General features: G+C 39.7%; 1 protein-coding gene across 1 annotated transcript; it reads right to left on the bottom strand.

The window, feature by feature from the left end:
* Window positions 1–913: 913 nt before the first annotated feature.
* Window positions 914–17,134, bottom strand: LOC104119574 (uncharacterized). Its single transcript, XM_070185509.1, has 5 exons — window positions 16,542–17,134; window positions 8,344–10,557; window positions 7,704–7,794; window positions 4,265–6,202; window positions 914–2,948 (listed from the first exon to the last, which is right to left on the bottom strand). Exons 1-5 carry the CDS (start codon window positions 16,965–16,967, stop codon window positions 1,366–1,368), a joined length of 6,252 nt encoding a protein of 2,083 aa, XP_070041610.1. The 5' UTR covers window positions 16,968–17,134; the 3' UTR covers window positions 914–1,365.
* Between the last annotated feature and the right edge of the window lie 837 nt (window positions 17,135–17,971).

Below are 17,971 nucleotides of genomic sequence, written 5' to 3'. Positions count from 1 at the left end.
ATTTAAGATTATAAGTTTTAATTTTATTTATTTTTTTGGGTAACTTTGTGTCCAATCAGGATCAAACGGAGGAAACAAGTCATCTTGGCCCAGAATTATAGTGACAGAATTATAATACGAAAATTAAAATAATGACGAAATTATTTAGTAGATATATCTTTGAGTTACTTGTGTAAGTTTTTAGTATTAGGTTACAGAAATAACTATAATTGTCATAAAATATTCTCATAAAAATTCTTAAAAATCACAATAAGATATTTGAGGATTTCTCTATGGAGCTGGATTTCATCCTCTCTTGAGTTGGCTAATGGAGTCAACATTTTTCATTTTCAAAAACTAACACATTTATCTTTAAAATTTCTTAGTATTTAATAACTCAAACAAATCGTTTAATACCCCCTATGTCCCATTTTACGTGATAAACATTTATTTTTAGTATGTCCCAAAAATAACGATAATTTGCTATATTTAAAAATAATTTAACTTTGTAATTTTACGTTTGATGTCACCACACAAATATCTGTAGCATGTTTTATATCACAAAATTTAAAAGATTTATTTCTTTATGAAGCTCCATGTTAAATCAAACGCTATCACATAAAATGAAATGAAGGGAAGTTATAGTTATGTAATTTTTAAAATTGTGTTATATGAGATACACGGACAACACGCCTACCTACGTAGTCATAGTTAAATGGCACGTACATATCATAGGGGGATTGAAAACATAGAAATAAAATGAGAAACAGTATTCTGTTTCACTAGGTTATTTCTTCTCATATGTCCAAGTATTGGTGGACAGAGTTACGTGGTACCTGTTACTGGTGAAAAGTGACAGGTATCCCATGAAACTAGTTGAGGGACGCGCAAGCTGCCCGAACACCACGGTTATTAAAAAAAATGAGAAACAATAGAAGAAGGATTTGCTTGGATCCAAAAATTAAAAGATAACAACTCAAATGTTATAACTTGACAAATATCCCCTAAAATCTTATTGTCTTGAGCAACCACCATATGGACGATAACCAATGTAGTTGAAAGGAGCACCATTAGAACAAGTTTTACTGGAAAAGCTGAAGGAGATGGCTGTTTCAGCCATGCTTATAGTGAAACTAAACAACAACAACCATAACAACAACGGGCTTTTTTAACTTTTAACCCACATCAGAAACTATTTACATTTGGTTGCCAAAAGTGTATAAAATTTATATATTTTTTGTATATAACATACAGAATGTATATATATACCAAAAATATATAAATAATATACACTTTTTCTGCTATTATTTTGAGAGCGGCTATACAACGTCATTTTCTCCAACAATAACATACCCAGTATATACCCATAAGTGGGGTATAGTGAAACTAGCTGAGGAAAATTTTAAGGTGGTGCAGGGACGAACGGTCGTTGAGACAATCAGGGATGACACGATCATATCTCTCGCAGTTTGTGATTTTTAGGACGGAAACTATAGGCATAGCTGTACAATTCACCTCAAATTTCTCCAGTAACTGCAAATTCACGAGTTCTAAATGTTTGAGTTGACGAAAACCTGAAGCAGAGCAGACCATTTTCTTCCCCATATAAGCATCATCAGTGAGGATCAGACGCCCTAAATTAGGAAGCTTTTCCAAGGTTGCCATAGGATCTTCTTTAAGATGAGAATTATTAAGTACTAACTGAGTGAATTTCTGAGAGATTTCATCATATGGTGGTAAGTGACCAATATGTCCTTTGAAGTGCAATATTTGAAGTACTTCACACCATAAAAATTCTTGTAAAACTGAATGCCTTTCCTCCGAGTAGCAATCCAAATCAACGATATCAATGGAAGCACAAAACCAGTTGTTTGAAGTTTTCATGTAGCTGTTGATTGACTTGAAATCCTCAAAATTCCCTTCTATCTTTGCTGCCAAGTACCGGATCTTGGGAAATTTGGTTACATCGCTAACCTTGCACACCCTTGTATTGAAATTCTCGATAGTTTCAAGCTCCTTCAAGCCATCTAATCGCAACTTTTCTCCTTTTTGAGTCCGAAACTTTGATGGAAGATATAAATGTTTTAATTTCCTCATCTTCCATAGCACGTCTATAACTATCATTTCGGTTGATTCTTTCACTCTCAGATCAAGTACTTGCAAGTGCACCAACTTGCCAATAGACGATGGCAATTCCTCGAGGACACACCCTTTGACACTCAGATACCTCAAGAGCACCAGATTAGATATACCCCCCGGTAGTTTCTGTCCTTGAAAATTAATCCCATCAACATCAAGAATTCTGAGCACTCTGAAATCCTTAATATTAAGCATTTCAAATTGCTTCCTGTTTCCACCAACAACTCGAAGACTCCGAACATTATTAGCAACTTCATAAGCAACAGCAAGTTCATGGTCACCCTGATATATGACAAGTCGAGGTGGTAATGTTTCAGATGAGAGCGAACAATCATTTTCTCTTAAATTTACAATTTTGAGAAAACATTTTTGTTCACCCCATGAGACACATAAGTTTTTTATTCCTCCAATAAAACGGCAAGCCTTGAATTTCTTTTCAGTAGGAACTTCCTCTTGTTGCAACCCTATGATGTTAATATGTGCCAGTTCTTTCAGATATCGTTCCATCAGGTCCATCATTCTCTCCCCACTAGCACGTTCTTTTGTGGATAAAAAGCCTTCAATCTTCCACAGATGAAACAACTTTTCGGTTTCTATTTCTGCATCTTCTGAGAACTGACCCAAGTGAAGAAAGCACGGTTTTAAGTGATCTGATAACTCACTATAAATCGTAGAAAAGAATGCGGATACATATGTTTGGATATTTTTATACACTATCTCCCACTCCTCCGCTGGTTTAGGTGCCAAGTAAAATGCAAGTTCCTTGATAAGCTGTGGCACGCCTTTACAAGATCCTACCATTTTCCTCACCATTACCATCTTTTCTTCCGCTAAACATTGTACAAAAGTTAACTTTATCAGATGTCAGATAGGAGTGAAGTAGAAAACAAAAAGCTGCTAAATTACATGATAATTAACATGTAAACTTTCCACTTAAAATATCAATGTTCACATTTTCTCACAACAGAATGAGTTTAAGGTTTCGTGGACCATTACTGAATATTTTAGACAACAGAACTTACTAAATAGTCTCCTGTTCTTTCTTGAGACGTCATGTCATAGACAGAAATAAGTGCGGAAAAGTGATAAACATAATAAGATCTTGAAGTTAAGCTTGTGTTGGTGGTGACAACTCGACGCTTTAAGCTTGGATGTGAAGAAACGCCAGGTAGTGTGCCAAAACAAAATATTTAATTTCTAAAATTATATATTGATTTTCTTGCAGAAATAATGTAAAACGATTGGTATTTTCTCTTACAACTATTAATACTGCTTAATTCCAATTTTAGCTGCGGTAGGTTATATAAATCTCACTATCCATTTGGACCTATTTCATTTCTGATATTCACTGAGTTGTGGTTCTCTAACCCTAAAGATTCTCTACAACTTATATTAACATTTACATCTCTAAACAGATTAAACTGACTCCTACCAAACACTGAACCTATAAGCATATCGCCATGACTAAGCCTTAGTAACTAGTTGGTAGCGCCCGTGTGGATTTTTGCTTCCATTGTGTTAATGTTCATTTTTTTGCTTTATGTCACACTGACTTAGAAAAACTAAGGTCTTTTGAAACAACTCACGCAATGTGATTTTATGTCTACGGCATCCCCATTTAACACATTCCATCATCATGGTTTTTTCTTTCTAAGCCGAGGGTCTATTGGAAACAGCCTCTCTACCTTCACTAGGTAGGGGTAAGGTCTGCGTACACACTACGCTCCCCAGACCCCACATGTGGGAGTATATTGGGTATGTTGTTGTTGCATCATCATGGTTTTCTCCTCAAAAAGTAAGTTCCATTTCCCATTGGAGTAACAGTCTGCTGCAGTACATTTCTTGTTTGAACTGATAGAATAAAGATCTGGGATTATCTTTATTAAAGGGCTATCACCTATCCATTTATCTATCCACATCTTCACTCTTTTGCAATTACCAAGAATTGTACTGTGGCGAGAGGAGTTGGAGCATATTCTTAGTATTATCTTGAAATTCTTAAATATTATTCGGATTAATTTCTTGGTAAATACTGAGCATTTATCACTTATACTTGGTTCTCTTTACTTTACAGACTACATTATAAGTGAACAATAAGAATATAGAGATAATTTAAGATAAGTTTTGGTTGGGAAAATTCACCAACCTGGATACTGGGGAGAGAACACTTGAGTAAACAAATCCCAGCCTTCATTCTCGTTCAAGGTCCTCATGTTATGGAAGGCATGCTTTTCGGATATGTATTCAGCTACAGATACTTCCCGGGTTGTCACTAGTATTTTGCTACCTTTATTAAGCCGTGGCAATGTTATATGCAGCGTTTTCCAAGCTTCAATGGACCGTATGTCATCTAGGACAATTAAGCTCCTCTGAGATTTAAGGCTTTTGCTAATCTCCTCAAGCAATTGTTCTTCCGAGTACAACATGTTTCCGTTCTTTCCATCGATCTGTTCATGTATTTGACGAAGTATATCCTTGCTTTTACAATTGTCGGGTACATAAATCCAGATGCGATACATAAAGTTACCAGTAACAAGTTGGTCATTGAGAATAACATTAGCCAGAGTTGTCTTCCCCGAGCCAACAACTCCAAATATTGGGATGACCAAGACCCCCAAGTGGGAGGACGACTCGGGTATGTTGGACAACGAGTGAGAGGATGACTCGGAGATGTTGGGCACCAAGTGAGAGGACGACTTGGGGATGCCAGACACCGAGTGGAAGGACGACTTGGGGATGTAGGACACCAAGTGGGAGGACGACTCGGGGATGTAGGACACCGAGTGAGAGGACGACTCGGGGATGCAAGACTCCGAGTGGGAGGACGACTTGGGAATGTTGGGCACCGAGTGGGAGGACGACTCGGGAATGTGGGGCACCGAGTGGAAGGACGACGCGCGGATGCAGGACACTGAGTGGGAGGACGACTCGGGGATGCTGGACACGGAGTGGGATGACGACTCGGGGATGCAGGAGGCCGAGTGGGAGGACGACTCCACGATGTCTGACACAGAGTGGGACGACGACTCAGGGATGTAGGACACCGAGTGAGACGACGACTCAGGGATGTAGGACACCGAGTGGGACGACGACTCGGGGATGCTGGACCCCGAGTGGGAGGCCGACCGGGGGATGTCGGACACTGAGTGGAGGGCCGACTTGGGGGTACCGGGCACCGAGTGAGAGGACGACTCGAGGATACCAAACACGGAGTGGGAGGATGACTTGGGGATACCGGACACCGAGCGGGAAGTTGACTTGGGGATACCGGACCCACTGTGGGAAGACGACTCGGGGATACCAGACCCCAAGTGGGAGAACGACTCGGGTATGCCGGACCCCGAGTGGAAAGACGACTCAGGGAGGCCGGACCCCGAGTGGGAAGACGACTCGGGGATGCCGGACCCGACTCCAGATAACGTAACTCCAAGCACTTTCTTCTTGTCCTCCTCAATACCAAATAGTTGTTGGGGCAAAATAGGAGAACTTCTCGGTTGACCTTGATCTTCCTTTTTATTAACTGCATTATGAGCAATTCTGATTTGCTCGCAGTTGAGCTCAATCTCGGATCTAATCTGCTGGAGAGTAAGTGCAGCATCTCTGATAAACATCGTTTTTATACCTTTAACTAACCCCATTTTAGACGAGCTTCCTCTTGATTTTTCTACAACATCTTCCATTCGATAAACGAGATATTCAATTCGCCTAACTCGTATCTCAATTTCCCTTGCACCATTTGTGTGTTGTTGAATCTTATTGCTGCCTTTTAACAAAAGCTGCAACCGATTTAGCTCTCCTGGTAAAGCATCTAAATGTTCGCTTACTGATAAAATCGATGGAGCTGATTCTTCTGCCAAAACTAAACCACGCAGCCTTTCCCGGGCTAACCAGAGCAATAGCTCCGACATAGTAGTAGTCAATGCCTGGTATTTTTTCGTCTGCTTTTTTCCAAGATAGAAAGTCACTTTTAATAAAGGAGCATAATACATAACCAGGCCCTCAAACTTGGCCTCAGTTATGCCCTCAAATTTTGGGTGGGCACAAATAGGTACCTTGTATAAAGTTGAACACGTAAACACAAATGCTGCATAAATTTTGAATGTGTCAAAATGATCATTTTATAAGTTGGTGTATTCATCTGAAAAAATAAGAAAAGTTGAATTATCTATTTGTGCACACCCAAAGTCTTTTTGTTTTTTTGTTGGACCAAATATTCCACTTTGTAAAAATTGTAAATTAGTGCGACATAATAATCTACTTTGGCATCAAATATTATGGTGGACGTAATATTCCACCATATTTTTCCTATGGTTTTAGCGATTTGCGAAGTAATATGAAGACAGAACCTACTAAGTGCTTGGAAATATTGGAGAAATGTCGTTAGTTATTTATCTCGTTTTGATGTACAAGTAACCCAAGTATAAGGACATTTTCTTTATAAGGATGGGGTTGGGGGTTGTGTGGGGGGGGGGGGAGGGGGTTAATATGAATCAAGGCATGGACTCAAGTCAAGATGATAATATGAATCAAGGCATGGACTAAGTGAAGATGAAGACGAGACAACTTTTAGTAAGACTTGCGTGTACATTACCCTTTCTTATGAAAATATACTGAATTTGTTATTGTTGTAATTTTAAACATGTTTTCTCTCTCTACTCTCCGGGGTAGGGGCAAATTTTTCGTACACTCTACTCTCCTCAGGCCCTACCCGTGAACCCGTGAAAACGCATTGGATAATTTTGAACATGTTCTCTCTCTCTACTCTCCGGGGTAGGGGCAAATTTTACGTACACTCTACTCTCCTCAGGCCCTACCCGTGAAAACGCATTGGAATATTTTGAACATGTTTTCTCTCTCTACTCTCCGGGGTAGGGGTAAATTTTACATACACTCTACTCTGCTCAGACCCTACCCGTAAAAACGCACTAGGTGGTGGTGTTTGTTGTAGTAATTTTGAACATGTTCATATGTCTAGATAAAAATCCGTGGAGTTGGAGCATCGGGAAAGATACCCTGCAAGTACGATACCCTGCAAATACGAGTGGCTCGTATAATATACTAATCTTCAAATTTGAGACACCATCAAGGTAAAAACCCAGTATTATTTTATACAACTTTCATAACTTTAAAGAATTTAAAATTCATTTAAGTGTTCAGTATTTAAAATGTGATATAATATATTCTCACGAAACTAAATTTCCAGCCTTCTTTTAAATATGAATTGCACTATCGCTAATATATTGCAAATAGAAAGTTAACATATTAAATTTCGTGTTTTATATGAAACGAAACCAAAGGAGTTATCTTTTACCTTCAATCTTGAGCTTCCAAACAAAGCATAAGCAAGCACTAAAATAAGATAATACTTGTATTACAAAGGATAATATTGTGAGATACAGCCCATTACCAAATAACTTAACCACATTGCAGGCTACCTCGTAAATTTCATTGTGAAGCCAAGGGCTACACAATTAAATTTCTTATCTAAGAAAACCAATGTAAGCCCTAATGGATTAACATACGACAATAGACATCCAATTTCAAATTCGAACATGGGGTCACAATCGACAAGACTATACACGAACGGCATGAGAAAGACAAAAGTAGCTCAAGAATTACAGAAACACTCTGCTTTCGGTTTACTCTTTCCACGTATGAAGGATAACGAGAAATAATCTGGTTTTATTATGAAACTTATCAAATTAGAATATACAAGATGCAGCAGGGTTCAGAGTAAAAACCAACGAAGTCCCTCCTGAGAGAGTTGTATTTTGTCCAAAGTCGATGCAATGTGGTATACATCAAAGAAGACCTGTACCAGTCAGAAAGTCAATTTCTCTTTTCCAAATAGACTGAATTGAAAATAAATTCCAGGAGTTCCAATTACCAAAATAAAATGCCAAGGCAAATAGCTACGCAAAACATCAAGAACTCTTGTTCAAGGTTAGTTAAATGTTATCAGACTGCAAATTGAGAGCAGAAACTGCGTGATTGAGTTGTTTGATATTTAGTGGATATTCTTATCTGCTCCCTATTTTCTTCTTATTTTGGACTTGAATTGCAACGCAGGGACACAAATTCCTGTATGGATGTGAAAAGGGGGGTAGCAGATAAAAGGGTCGTGGAAATCTCTACAAACAGGAAATTGAAATTGAACAATTTAATTAAAGGTCAAGTAATGATTTAACTCACCTCTCAAGAAAGCTGTACATCCAGTTGCAATCACAGATCAGGAGGGAATATAGAAAGTTTGAACCCAGTCTTCTCGGTCCCTTGAGGTTGCTTGTCCTTTTTGTATTGTAGTTCCCGGGCAGATATTGCTGCTGTTTTGGTGGAATTGTACAACTCTACCGTTTGGAGGCTGCGTATATCAGCCAGACCAATGGGAATTTCCTTAAGCCTATCACAGGAGATGAGAACAAGACGCTTAAGTCTTGGAAATTGATCAGCTGATGCGTTCCAAGAAACTAAGTTTGTCCTTTCAATCCACAACACCAGTAGCGAAGAAAAACCTCCAACTTTTGGCTCCCAGCACTCTCCTATAAACCCATTTTCTTTGAGCTTCAGGACTTCAAGGTGTTCCAACTGCCCCAATACAGACATATCATTCCACCCCAACCAGGTGTCCAATAAAGTCAGCTTCCTCAACTTTGTTGGAAATATATATGCAGGTGGAAGGTGCAACTCTTTTCCTGTTTGAATACTATCATTTATCAGCTTCAAGCTTTCAAGGTATTCTAGCTTCTTCACATTTTTTAACGATGTAGATGTATTTGGCTCAAGAAGCACAGCTATTTTCCCACGAATGCCCAGCTTTTTCAGGTTTGGAGCCCTTGCAAACACTTCTTCTGTGCAGCTTTCAGGAGCAATTGTGGAGAGAGTTTGCAGGCTTTGATTTACCAAAGTAACTTTACTACTTTTTCGGGCAATAGGCACAGGCAACTTAGCAGAAGAGTTAGTGTGCAGATGCCTTAGTCGTGCCATATTCCATATGTTTGCTTGAATATCAAGACAGCGTTGTTGCGTGTTAATTATGAGGGTTTGGATGTTCCAAAGTTCTCCAATAAGTTTAGGAAGGACCTTGATCGTGTCAGATGAGATAGCAATATACCTCAAATGATATAACTGGAAAAACTCCCTGGAAAAGCGACTAAAGTTGATGGATTCAACATCCAAAACCCTTAGCAACGGAAAGCCTTTTGGTATGGTTGGGATGTTGACAGATGGCAACTCAATTTGTTTTGAAGAAAAGGATAAGAATGACCTAACATGTTCACCTGCGGGTTTTGTACTGATAAAATCCAAAACTGAGGAATGAATGCATAAGCGACGGTAGGTGGATAATTCCCGCTTTCCAGGAAAATATTGCTCAGCACCTAGTTTTATTTCTTGGAAAAGATTTTCCTCCTTCACAGCCTCTTGTCTACAGAACTCATGCAACATGTCATGAACACGGCATGTTTTGATGTGGCCATCAGACGTTATTTGCATTACCATCACTAGATTCCTATTGACGAGATCATTCAAGTTTTCCTCTGCTTTACGTTCAAGAGATAAGTCGCTTTTATACTGTATGAATCCTTCCGCGATCCACAGACGGATTAACTTCCAAGAAGGTATCTCTAAGCCTCCTGGAAATACTGCACAATATAAAAAACATGCTTTCAAGTCATAAGGCAAGTTGTCATAACTCATTTGCACCAATTTCTTACAGCTCATTGAGTCTACATTTATGACGTGCTCACTCAAATTCTTATCGACTTGTTCCCACTCCCTTGTTGTCTTATCTTTTCCGATTAGAGCTCCTGCAATCACCACTATTGCAATGGGTAGTCCCCTACACTTTTCAGCTATGCTCTTTCCAGGTTGTTCCAATTTAACAGGACATTTATCCTTGTAAAAAACCTTTTTCTGTAGCAAAATCCAACTTTCATCCACAGTCAAAAATTTTAGATCATGAGGGATATGACTGCAGTATTTAGCAACTTTGCTATCTCGAGTCGTCAACAATACTCTGTTACCTTTATTGGTTGCCGGAAAAGCAATCCTGATACGGTCCCAAGCTTCGCCAGACCATACATCATCCAAGACAATCAGATATTTTCCACTCTTCCCCAAAAACTCTCGTATTTCGTCCGCTAAATCTTCCTCAGGACTATCATGATATTGTTTGGTGTTTCGGGTGAACTTACTGATGATGTTGAGAAATAATTCTCTTCTTCTATATGTCTGAGAAACGTAAACCCAAATGCGAGTATAGAATTCATATACAACTTCAGGATGCTTGTAAACCTGATTTGCTAATGTCGTTTTACCAAGCCCGGGCATACCAACAATTGGAACAACCTCTAGACTATCTGATCCTTCAAAAAGACGGTTGATTATCTTTCTCACCTCCTCGTCAAAGCCCACAACATCATCTTCCTCTACCACAGGAGACTTTTAACATAATAGAGAAATAGGTTAGATATATGTAATGATACTCGCGGCCCAAATATTGTATTATTTTAAAAGAACAAGTTCTTCTTTCTTTGGAAACATAATAGTAAGTTCAACTAATTGCAGGAAAAATGGGCTTTTCGGCCACATAAGAACAGTGAGACTACAAGATTATTTTGCTGTGAATGTGAACTAAATTGCATTGTATGTATTATGTCTAATCACTAAAAGTAATACATGTACTTCCCAAAGTTATAATTTGACAAACAAAAAGACCAATGAATAGCTTTAATTCTTAAAATAAAATGTACCGCATGTTCTGTCATGCATTTAAGGAATATATTAAAGATTTATGAACATTTGATTTAAAATGATAAAAAAAATCTTTACTTAACACGGTGTCTCTTTCCAAAAAAATAGTATTTAGTTAGGCAACATAACTTATAGGAGTTGATTGAACCATTCAATCAAGTTAATCACAGAAGGACACTAATATTTAGGAGTGGCAGACGGCTTTGATAAGACAGCCTCATCTTAAACAGCCTGCTTGGATGGTAACGCTGTGTGGTCTACCAGACTAGTAATGAAATAGCTAACCATGTACTGAGTCCGTATGTTGGGTTCAGTGTTATCAAAGGTGAAAAGCGCAAAAAAGCTCTAAGGTCCGTTGAGGCTTTAAGCGCAAAGCACAAATAAGGCGTGGGTTTTAATGAAAAAAGGCGCAACGGGAGAAAAAGTAAAAATATGCATGTAGTCCAAGACTAATTATTATAAGCATGGATAACAAATATATGGACAAAGAAATTGGAAAAGAATTCACGATAAAGTAAAATATCAATTGTTTAAGGTCGCCTTTTTAAGATTACAATCATTGGCAAGGAAAAGTATGCCTTAGAGCTTTGATGCGACACTAAAGCACCCACAAAGCGAGGAGAAGCACTCAACGTGTTTGAGCCTCGCTTCAGGGATTAAGCGCGCCTTTGACAACACTGTTTGGGTTAGTTATTAGTAGGACGGAAATTACAATTGCTATATACATGTCCTCACCCCTCGGATACAGCATGACAAGGAAAATAGGGCAATATATAATAACAGACATAAACAAAAGAATTTGTGCCACTTTCGGGGTCTAAGTAGCTTGATGTGATTTCGAATTATTTTTACTGGAACGTTATCTTAAATGGTAATAGCAACTGAAAATTTTCAAGAGCAATCATTTTCCTAGTCCTCTTAGAATAACAGAAAACTTTTCCGATAATCCATGTGTTCTTTTTCTAGATTTAGTTACTATTTCTTTAGCCTGAATGAGTTTTGCTTAATCCTCAATATTTTACATTGTTACATCGTTATATTCAGACAAGAGTGGGTTGCTCTAGTGGTGAGCACCCTCCACTTCCAACCAAGAGGTTGTGAGTTCAAGTCACCCCAAGAGCAAGATGGAGAGTTCTTGGAGGGAGGGAGCCGAGGGTCTATCGGAAACAGCCACTCTACCCCAGGGTAGGGGCAAGGTCTGCGTACACACTACCCTCCCCAGACCCTACTAGTGGGATTATACTGGGTTGTTGTTGTTGTATATTCATAACCAAGAATTCCTGTGGTACCTTATTTTAAATAGGTAATCCCTGTCGTACCTTTATACAGCTTGCCTATGCACTACGGTCATAAGTTTGATTTCTATATTACTTTAGTAATAGTGGGAAAACATAAAAATAATTGAAAAGTTAATTTGATGGAAAACATCACTAGTAAAGTTCAAAATTTCAATAATTGATAAATCTAAATGTTTTTAAAGCTAATAAAAGTTAGTACAATCATTTTTAACTACAAGTGTGTCAAATTCTGGACATTCTTGAGTAAGAAAAAAAAAAACAAATAAGTATGATAAATAGAGTGATATCTTATGTGTTTTGCATAAATGACAAAGTACTTGTAAGAAATGACAATGACATATAATCAGTTTATGATATTCAAATATATATATGTTCTGTAATCCAATTATTTAGGCTAAAATGTTTTATTTAATTGATTAATCTTTTGCACCCAAGGGTGTTGTCTAACAGTCCGGGCGAAGGACGCAGACGGATATAAACTTTGGTACTCAGGAGTTCAGAAAGGTAAGAATGGAGTGGGCATCTTGGTGGATAGGGAACTTAGAGAGTCTGTGGTTGAGGTTAGACGAGTGAATGATAGATTGATGATTATTAAGTTAATGGTTGGAGAGTGCACCCTAAACGTCGTTAGCGCCTATGCGCCGCACGCGGGCCTAGATAAGGAGGTTAAACGGCGCTTCTGGGAGGAGTTAGATGAGATTGTGCGTCAGGTTCCGCTTGCTGAGAAGCTATTCATAGGAGGGGACTTCAATGGGCATATTGGGTCGACCGCAGGTGGTTATGGCAAGGTGCATGGAGGCTTCGGATTTGGGGAGAGGAACGGAGGAGGTACATCGATGTTGGACTTCGCTAAGGCTTTTGGGTTGGTGATTGCGAACTCTAGCTTTCCAAAGAGGGAGGGGCATTTGGTTACTTTTCAAAATGCGGTGGCGAAGACTCAGATTGACTATCTCCTCCTCAGGAGGTGTGACAGAGGGTTGTGCAAGGATTGCAAGGTGATTCCGGGTGAGATACTCGCGACGCAGCATAGGCTCTTGGTGATGGACGTTGGTATTATGTTAAAGGGGAGGAAAAGGTCTGCTCGAGGAAGACCGAGAATCAGGTGGGGATCCTTAACTAAGGATAAAGCCCAAGAGTTGGAGGGGCGGTTGTCGGCTATGGGAGCGTGGAGGAGCAGTGGTGACGCGAGCACTATGTGGTCAACGACAGAAGACTGTATTAGGGAGGCTGCGAGAGAGGTGTTAGGGGTCTCGACGGGCGTCTCTGGTGGGCACAAAGGAGACCGGTGGTGGAATGAAGTGGTCCTAGGTAAAGTGGAAGCGAAGAAGGCAGCGTACCTGAAGTTAGTGGGGAGCATAGGAGAGGAGGAGAGGCGAGCGTGCATGGAGAGGTATAAGGTAGCTAGGAAGGAGGCTAAGCCGACGGTCACGGAGGCTAAGACTGCGGCTTATGGTCGTATGTACGAAGAACTGGGAAAAAAGGCGGGGAGAAGAAGTTATTCCAGCTGGCCAAGTTGAGAGAGAGAAAGGCTCGGGATTTGGACCAAGTGAGATACATCAAGGAAGAAGATGGTAGAGTATTGATGGAAGATGCCCAGATTAAGAGGAGATGGCAGACTTACTTTCATAACCTTCTGAATGAAGAAGGGAATCGGGATATTGTGCTAGGCGAATTGAAGCATTCCGAGAGTCACTGTGACTTTGGGTATTGCAGGCGTATCGAGATTGAGGAGATAGTGGGAGCTATGCGTAAGATGAGCAGGGGCAGAGCGATCGAGCCAGACGAGATTCCGGTGGAATTTTGGAAGTGTGTGGGGAGAGCAGGTTTGGAGTGGTTGACTAGGTTGTTTAATGTTATTTTTAAGGCGAAGAGGATGCCGGATGAGTGGAGGTGGAGTACGGTGGTTCCATTGTATAAGATCAAAGGTGATATCCAGAGTTGTAGCAATTATAGAGGTATCAAATTACTGAGTCATACCATGAAAATGTGGGAGCGGGTGGTTGAAGCGAGGATGAGGATGACAGTGTCTGTATCCGACAACCAGTTCGGGTTCATGCCGGGTCGTTCGACTACAGAAGCTATACACCTTGTTAGGAGGTTGGTGGAACTGTACAGAGAGAAGAAGAAGGATCTGCACATGGTGTTTATTGACCTAGAGAAAGCATATGACAAGGTACCTAGAGAAGTTCTCTGAAGATGACAAGGTACCTAGAGAAGTTCTCTGGAGATGCCTGGAAGCAAAAGGTGTGTCGGTCCCCTACATTATGGCGATTAAGGACATGTATGATGGGGCTAAGACTCGAGTTAGAACAGTAGGAGGCGACTCTGAGCATTTTCCGGTTGTAATGGGGTTACACCAAGGTTCTGCGCTCAGTCCGTTCTTATTCGCCTTGGTGATGGACGCGTTGACACACCATATTCAAGGGGAGGTGCCATGGTGCATGTTATTCACCGATGACATAGTTCTGATTGATGAGTCGCGAGCCAGTGCTAACGAGAGGCTGGAGGTTTGGAGACAGGCTCTTGAGTCTAAGGGTTTCAAGCTGAGCAGGACGAAGACGGAATACCTGGAGTGTAAGTTCAGCGCTGAGTCGGTGGAAGTGGGCGTGGATGTGAGGCTTGAATCACAGGTCATCCCGATTAGAGGCAGCTCCAAGTACCTTGGTTCAGTTATCCAGGGGGAGGGGAGATCGACGAGGATGTCACACACCGTATTGGGGTAGGATGGATGAAGTGGAGGTTAGCATATGGAGTCCTGTGTGACAAGAGAGTGCCACCGATACTCAAAGGTAAGTTCTATAAAGCGGTGGTTACACCGGCTATGATGTATGGGGCTGAGTGTTGGCCCGTTAAGAACTCACATATCCAGAAGATGAAAGTAGCATAAATGAGGATGTTGAGCTGGATGTGCGGGCACACTAGGATAGATAAGATTAGGAATGATGATATTCGGGAGAAGGTGCACGTGGCTCCCATTGATGACAAGATGCGGGAAGCAAGGCTTAGATGGTTCGAACATGTTCAGAGGAGAAGCCCAGATGTTCCGGTACGGAGGTGTGAGCGGCTGGTTGTGGAGGGAACGAAAAGAGGTAGAGGGCGGCCTAAGAAATATTGGGGAGAGGTGATCGGGCAGGATATGGTGAGGCTCCAGATTTCTGAGGACATAACACTTGATAGAAAGATGTGGAGGTCGAGTATTAGGGTTGTAGGTTAGGAGGTAGTTCGGTCTTGCCTTACTTCGTACCATCGTGGGACTAGCCAGGTAGGGGTTTTGTCTAAGATAGCTAGTGACAATGTTGTGTCTTACTATTTCACTTTTCAGTGAAGTACCTATTTACTAGCTATCGTTTTTGCTTTGCATCTTTCTTCTGGATTTTATGGTGTTCTTATTTTTCTATGATTGCTGTAGTGATACTAATATTGTCTCCTTTTGTCCTTTTGTCTTTTTGTTTTCTTGAGCCGAGGGTCTTTCGGAAACAGTCTCTCTACTCCTTCGGGGTAGGGGTAAGGTCTGCGTACACACTACCCTCCCCAGACCCCATTAGTGAGATTTTACTGGGTTGGTGGTGGTGGTGGTGGTGGTGGTGGTGGTGTTACCTAACCGTCCATAAAGTTGGAATGAAGACAATGGATGATCAGTGTTCGAATCCCATCACACGCAAAACAACTAGGGTATTTCTTCTTATTTTCCTAAGTCTTAAGTGGGTAGAGTTGCACCACATAACCAAGAAATCCCCTACAGTCAGCACGATTTGAAACTCGGTGGATAATGGGACGCCCCTCTATCCGTTTCCACTTAAATATCATCCTTTCGTTCTCTGCAGGGTTTGAACCCGTGAAGTGTGCCTAATCCACATCACAAACTGTGCTCATACCACTAGACCATAGCCCAGGTAGCTACCGGTCCACGTCTTTTGTTTAACTATTTTCATGTTATTTCTAACACCAAAATACAATTCCCATTTAGTATAATCATATCAACAAACAAGAAAGAGCACACTTTTAGAAATATGATTTGTCCATCTTTCTAACATTTTGGACTATTTATTTATATAATCAAAATTTCTGTAACAAAATTAGAGAAGGGCAGCCTGATGCACTAAACTCTCGCTATGCGCGGGGTTCGGGAAAGGGCCAGACCACAAGGGTCTATATCATGCAGTCTTACCCTGCATTTCTGCAAGAGGTTATTTCCAAAACTCGAACCTGTTTCTACAGCTCGAACCCGCGATTTCCTAGTCATGTGAAAGTCACTTTATGGGTTACGCCAAAGCTCCACTTCAAAAACAAAATTTAAAGAAACTCCCAAAAAAAAAAACTAAATTGAGACTTATCATTGAAAAATGAAATTGAGATTGATCATTGAAGTCATACCTTTCTCTCTTGTCCACCTCTACCGGATAGATCTTCATTTTGAAGGGCATAAACTTCAGTCCGACGGATTTCCTTCACTTTCTCTCTAATAGATTTTATTTCACTAGCCACATCCCTCACTCTTTTATAATGAGTAAGGTCCAGCAACCTACTTACCCCTTTGTCCTTGTGAAGCTTAGACTCAATAACAAACTTATCAATGGCGTCTTCAGCTGCGTTGACTACCGACCTAATCTTCTTGACCAATTCTTTTAGAATTTTATTCTCGCTATTGTATGCGGCTGCTTTTTTGAGGAAGACATCGAATTCCTTGAGATCTTCAAGTAGATTCTCAGCCGCATCCTTAATCCCAATAATCAGTTCCTCGTTGTCCCGTAGCAACTGCATCAAGTTCTCTATCAGAAAACTCAAACCTAAATCCGCCATGTTTTTTCCTTCTTATCCAATACTGTATTTGACCTAATTCAGTTCAGCTTTAGCAATTAGCATAGAGAGAGAAAGAGACTTTGAGGTTTCGGGGAAGATGTGCAAATGTTGAGTGGGGATGGTGAACATTGACGTGTACTTGGACATTCATTGGTTTTTTTATTCCGATTTAGTGATTCTTTCGTTAGAAACAAGAGAATTAATAATTTCGGAATAAATTATCACGGAATTATTATCTCAAATACCCCATTAATAATTTCGGAATTAATTATCTTAGAATTATTATACCATCTGAGGTTAGTTATATCGTAATTTTATCTCAAATAAATATGGGATCAACTCATCTTAAATATAATCCCGAAATTAATTATCTCGTATTTTTCGTACCAAATAAGCCCTTAGTACCTTGTTACTACTTGATGTTGCTGCGGCTAGGTTGTGCATGATTTGGTAAATACCGAATTACCATACCGAAATCGAAAATTTTGATATTTGGTATTTGATATTTTGGTATTATGTATGGTATTCGGTAAGTTTTAAAAATTTTGACTTTAAAATAAAATATTGAAATGCCGATATAGTACCAAAATATATATTATATTACACAATACACACATTGTTGGTTATAACATAAATATAAGAAAACTAATATTATACTTTACTTTATTCTCTAAGTTTATCAATTAACTCTAAGCAAGTAACAAGACATTTCTAATGATCAAATTTATTTTTTTATGTACAGTTTTCTCTCTCTGGATTGGCATTTGCTGGTTTTGGACAAAATTTTTGTCAACAAAAGTTTTTAGTTTTGTACTTTCGAGTACTTTAATTAAGAATATTAACGTCTATGACTCTATGCACTAGTTAGTATTCAAACTGAATAAACCGAAGTTACTGAACCAAATAAACCAAAAAATCGAACCATACCGAATTTAATTAGACACGGTATTGGTATAGCATTTTAAGAAATCGAATACCAAAAATACTGAACCGAAATGTCTAAA

This window comes from Nicotiana tomentosiformis, chromosome 9, assembly GCF_000390325.3.
Source record: "Nicotiana tomentosiformis chromosome 9, ASM39032v3, whole genome shotgun sequence".
Taxonomy (NCBI): domain Eukaryota; kingdom Viridiplantae; phylum Streptophyta; class Magnoliopsida; order Solanales; family Solanaceae; genus Nicotiana; species Nicotiana tomentosiformis.
This window is presented reverse-complemented; position numbering and strand designations above follow the sequence as displayed.

Excerpts from the sequence above, each read along its gene's own strand:
- LOC104119574 (XM_070185509.1), bottom strand. The coding sequence starts at position 16,967 with ATGGCGGATTTAGGTTTGAGTTTTCTGATAGAGAACTTGATGCAGTTG. Across the intron at positions 7,795-8,343 it reads CTATATTCCCTCCTGATCTG|ATTATTTCTCGTTATCCTTC; the intron begins TGATTGCAACTG and ends TAATAAAACCAG. Across the intron at positions 6,203-7,703 it reads ACTTTTGTCTTTCTCATGCC|CATTTGTGTTTACGTGTTCA; the intron begins GTTCGTGTATAG and ends AAATTTATGCAG.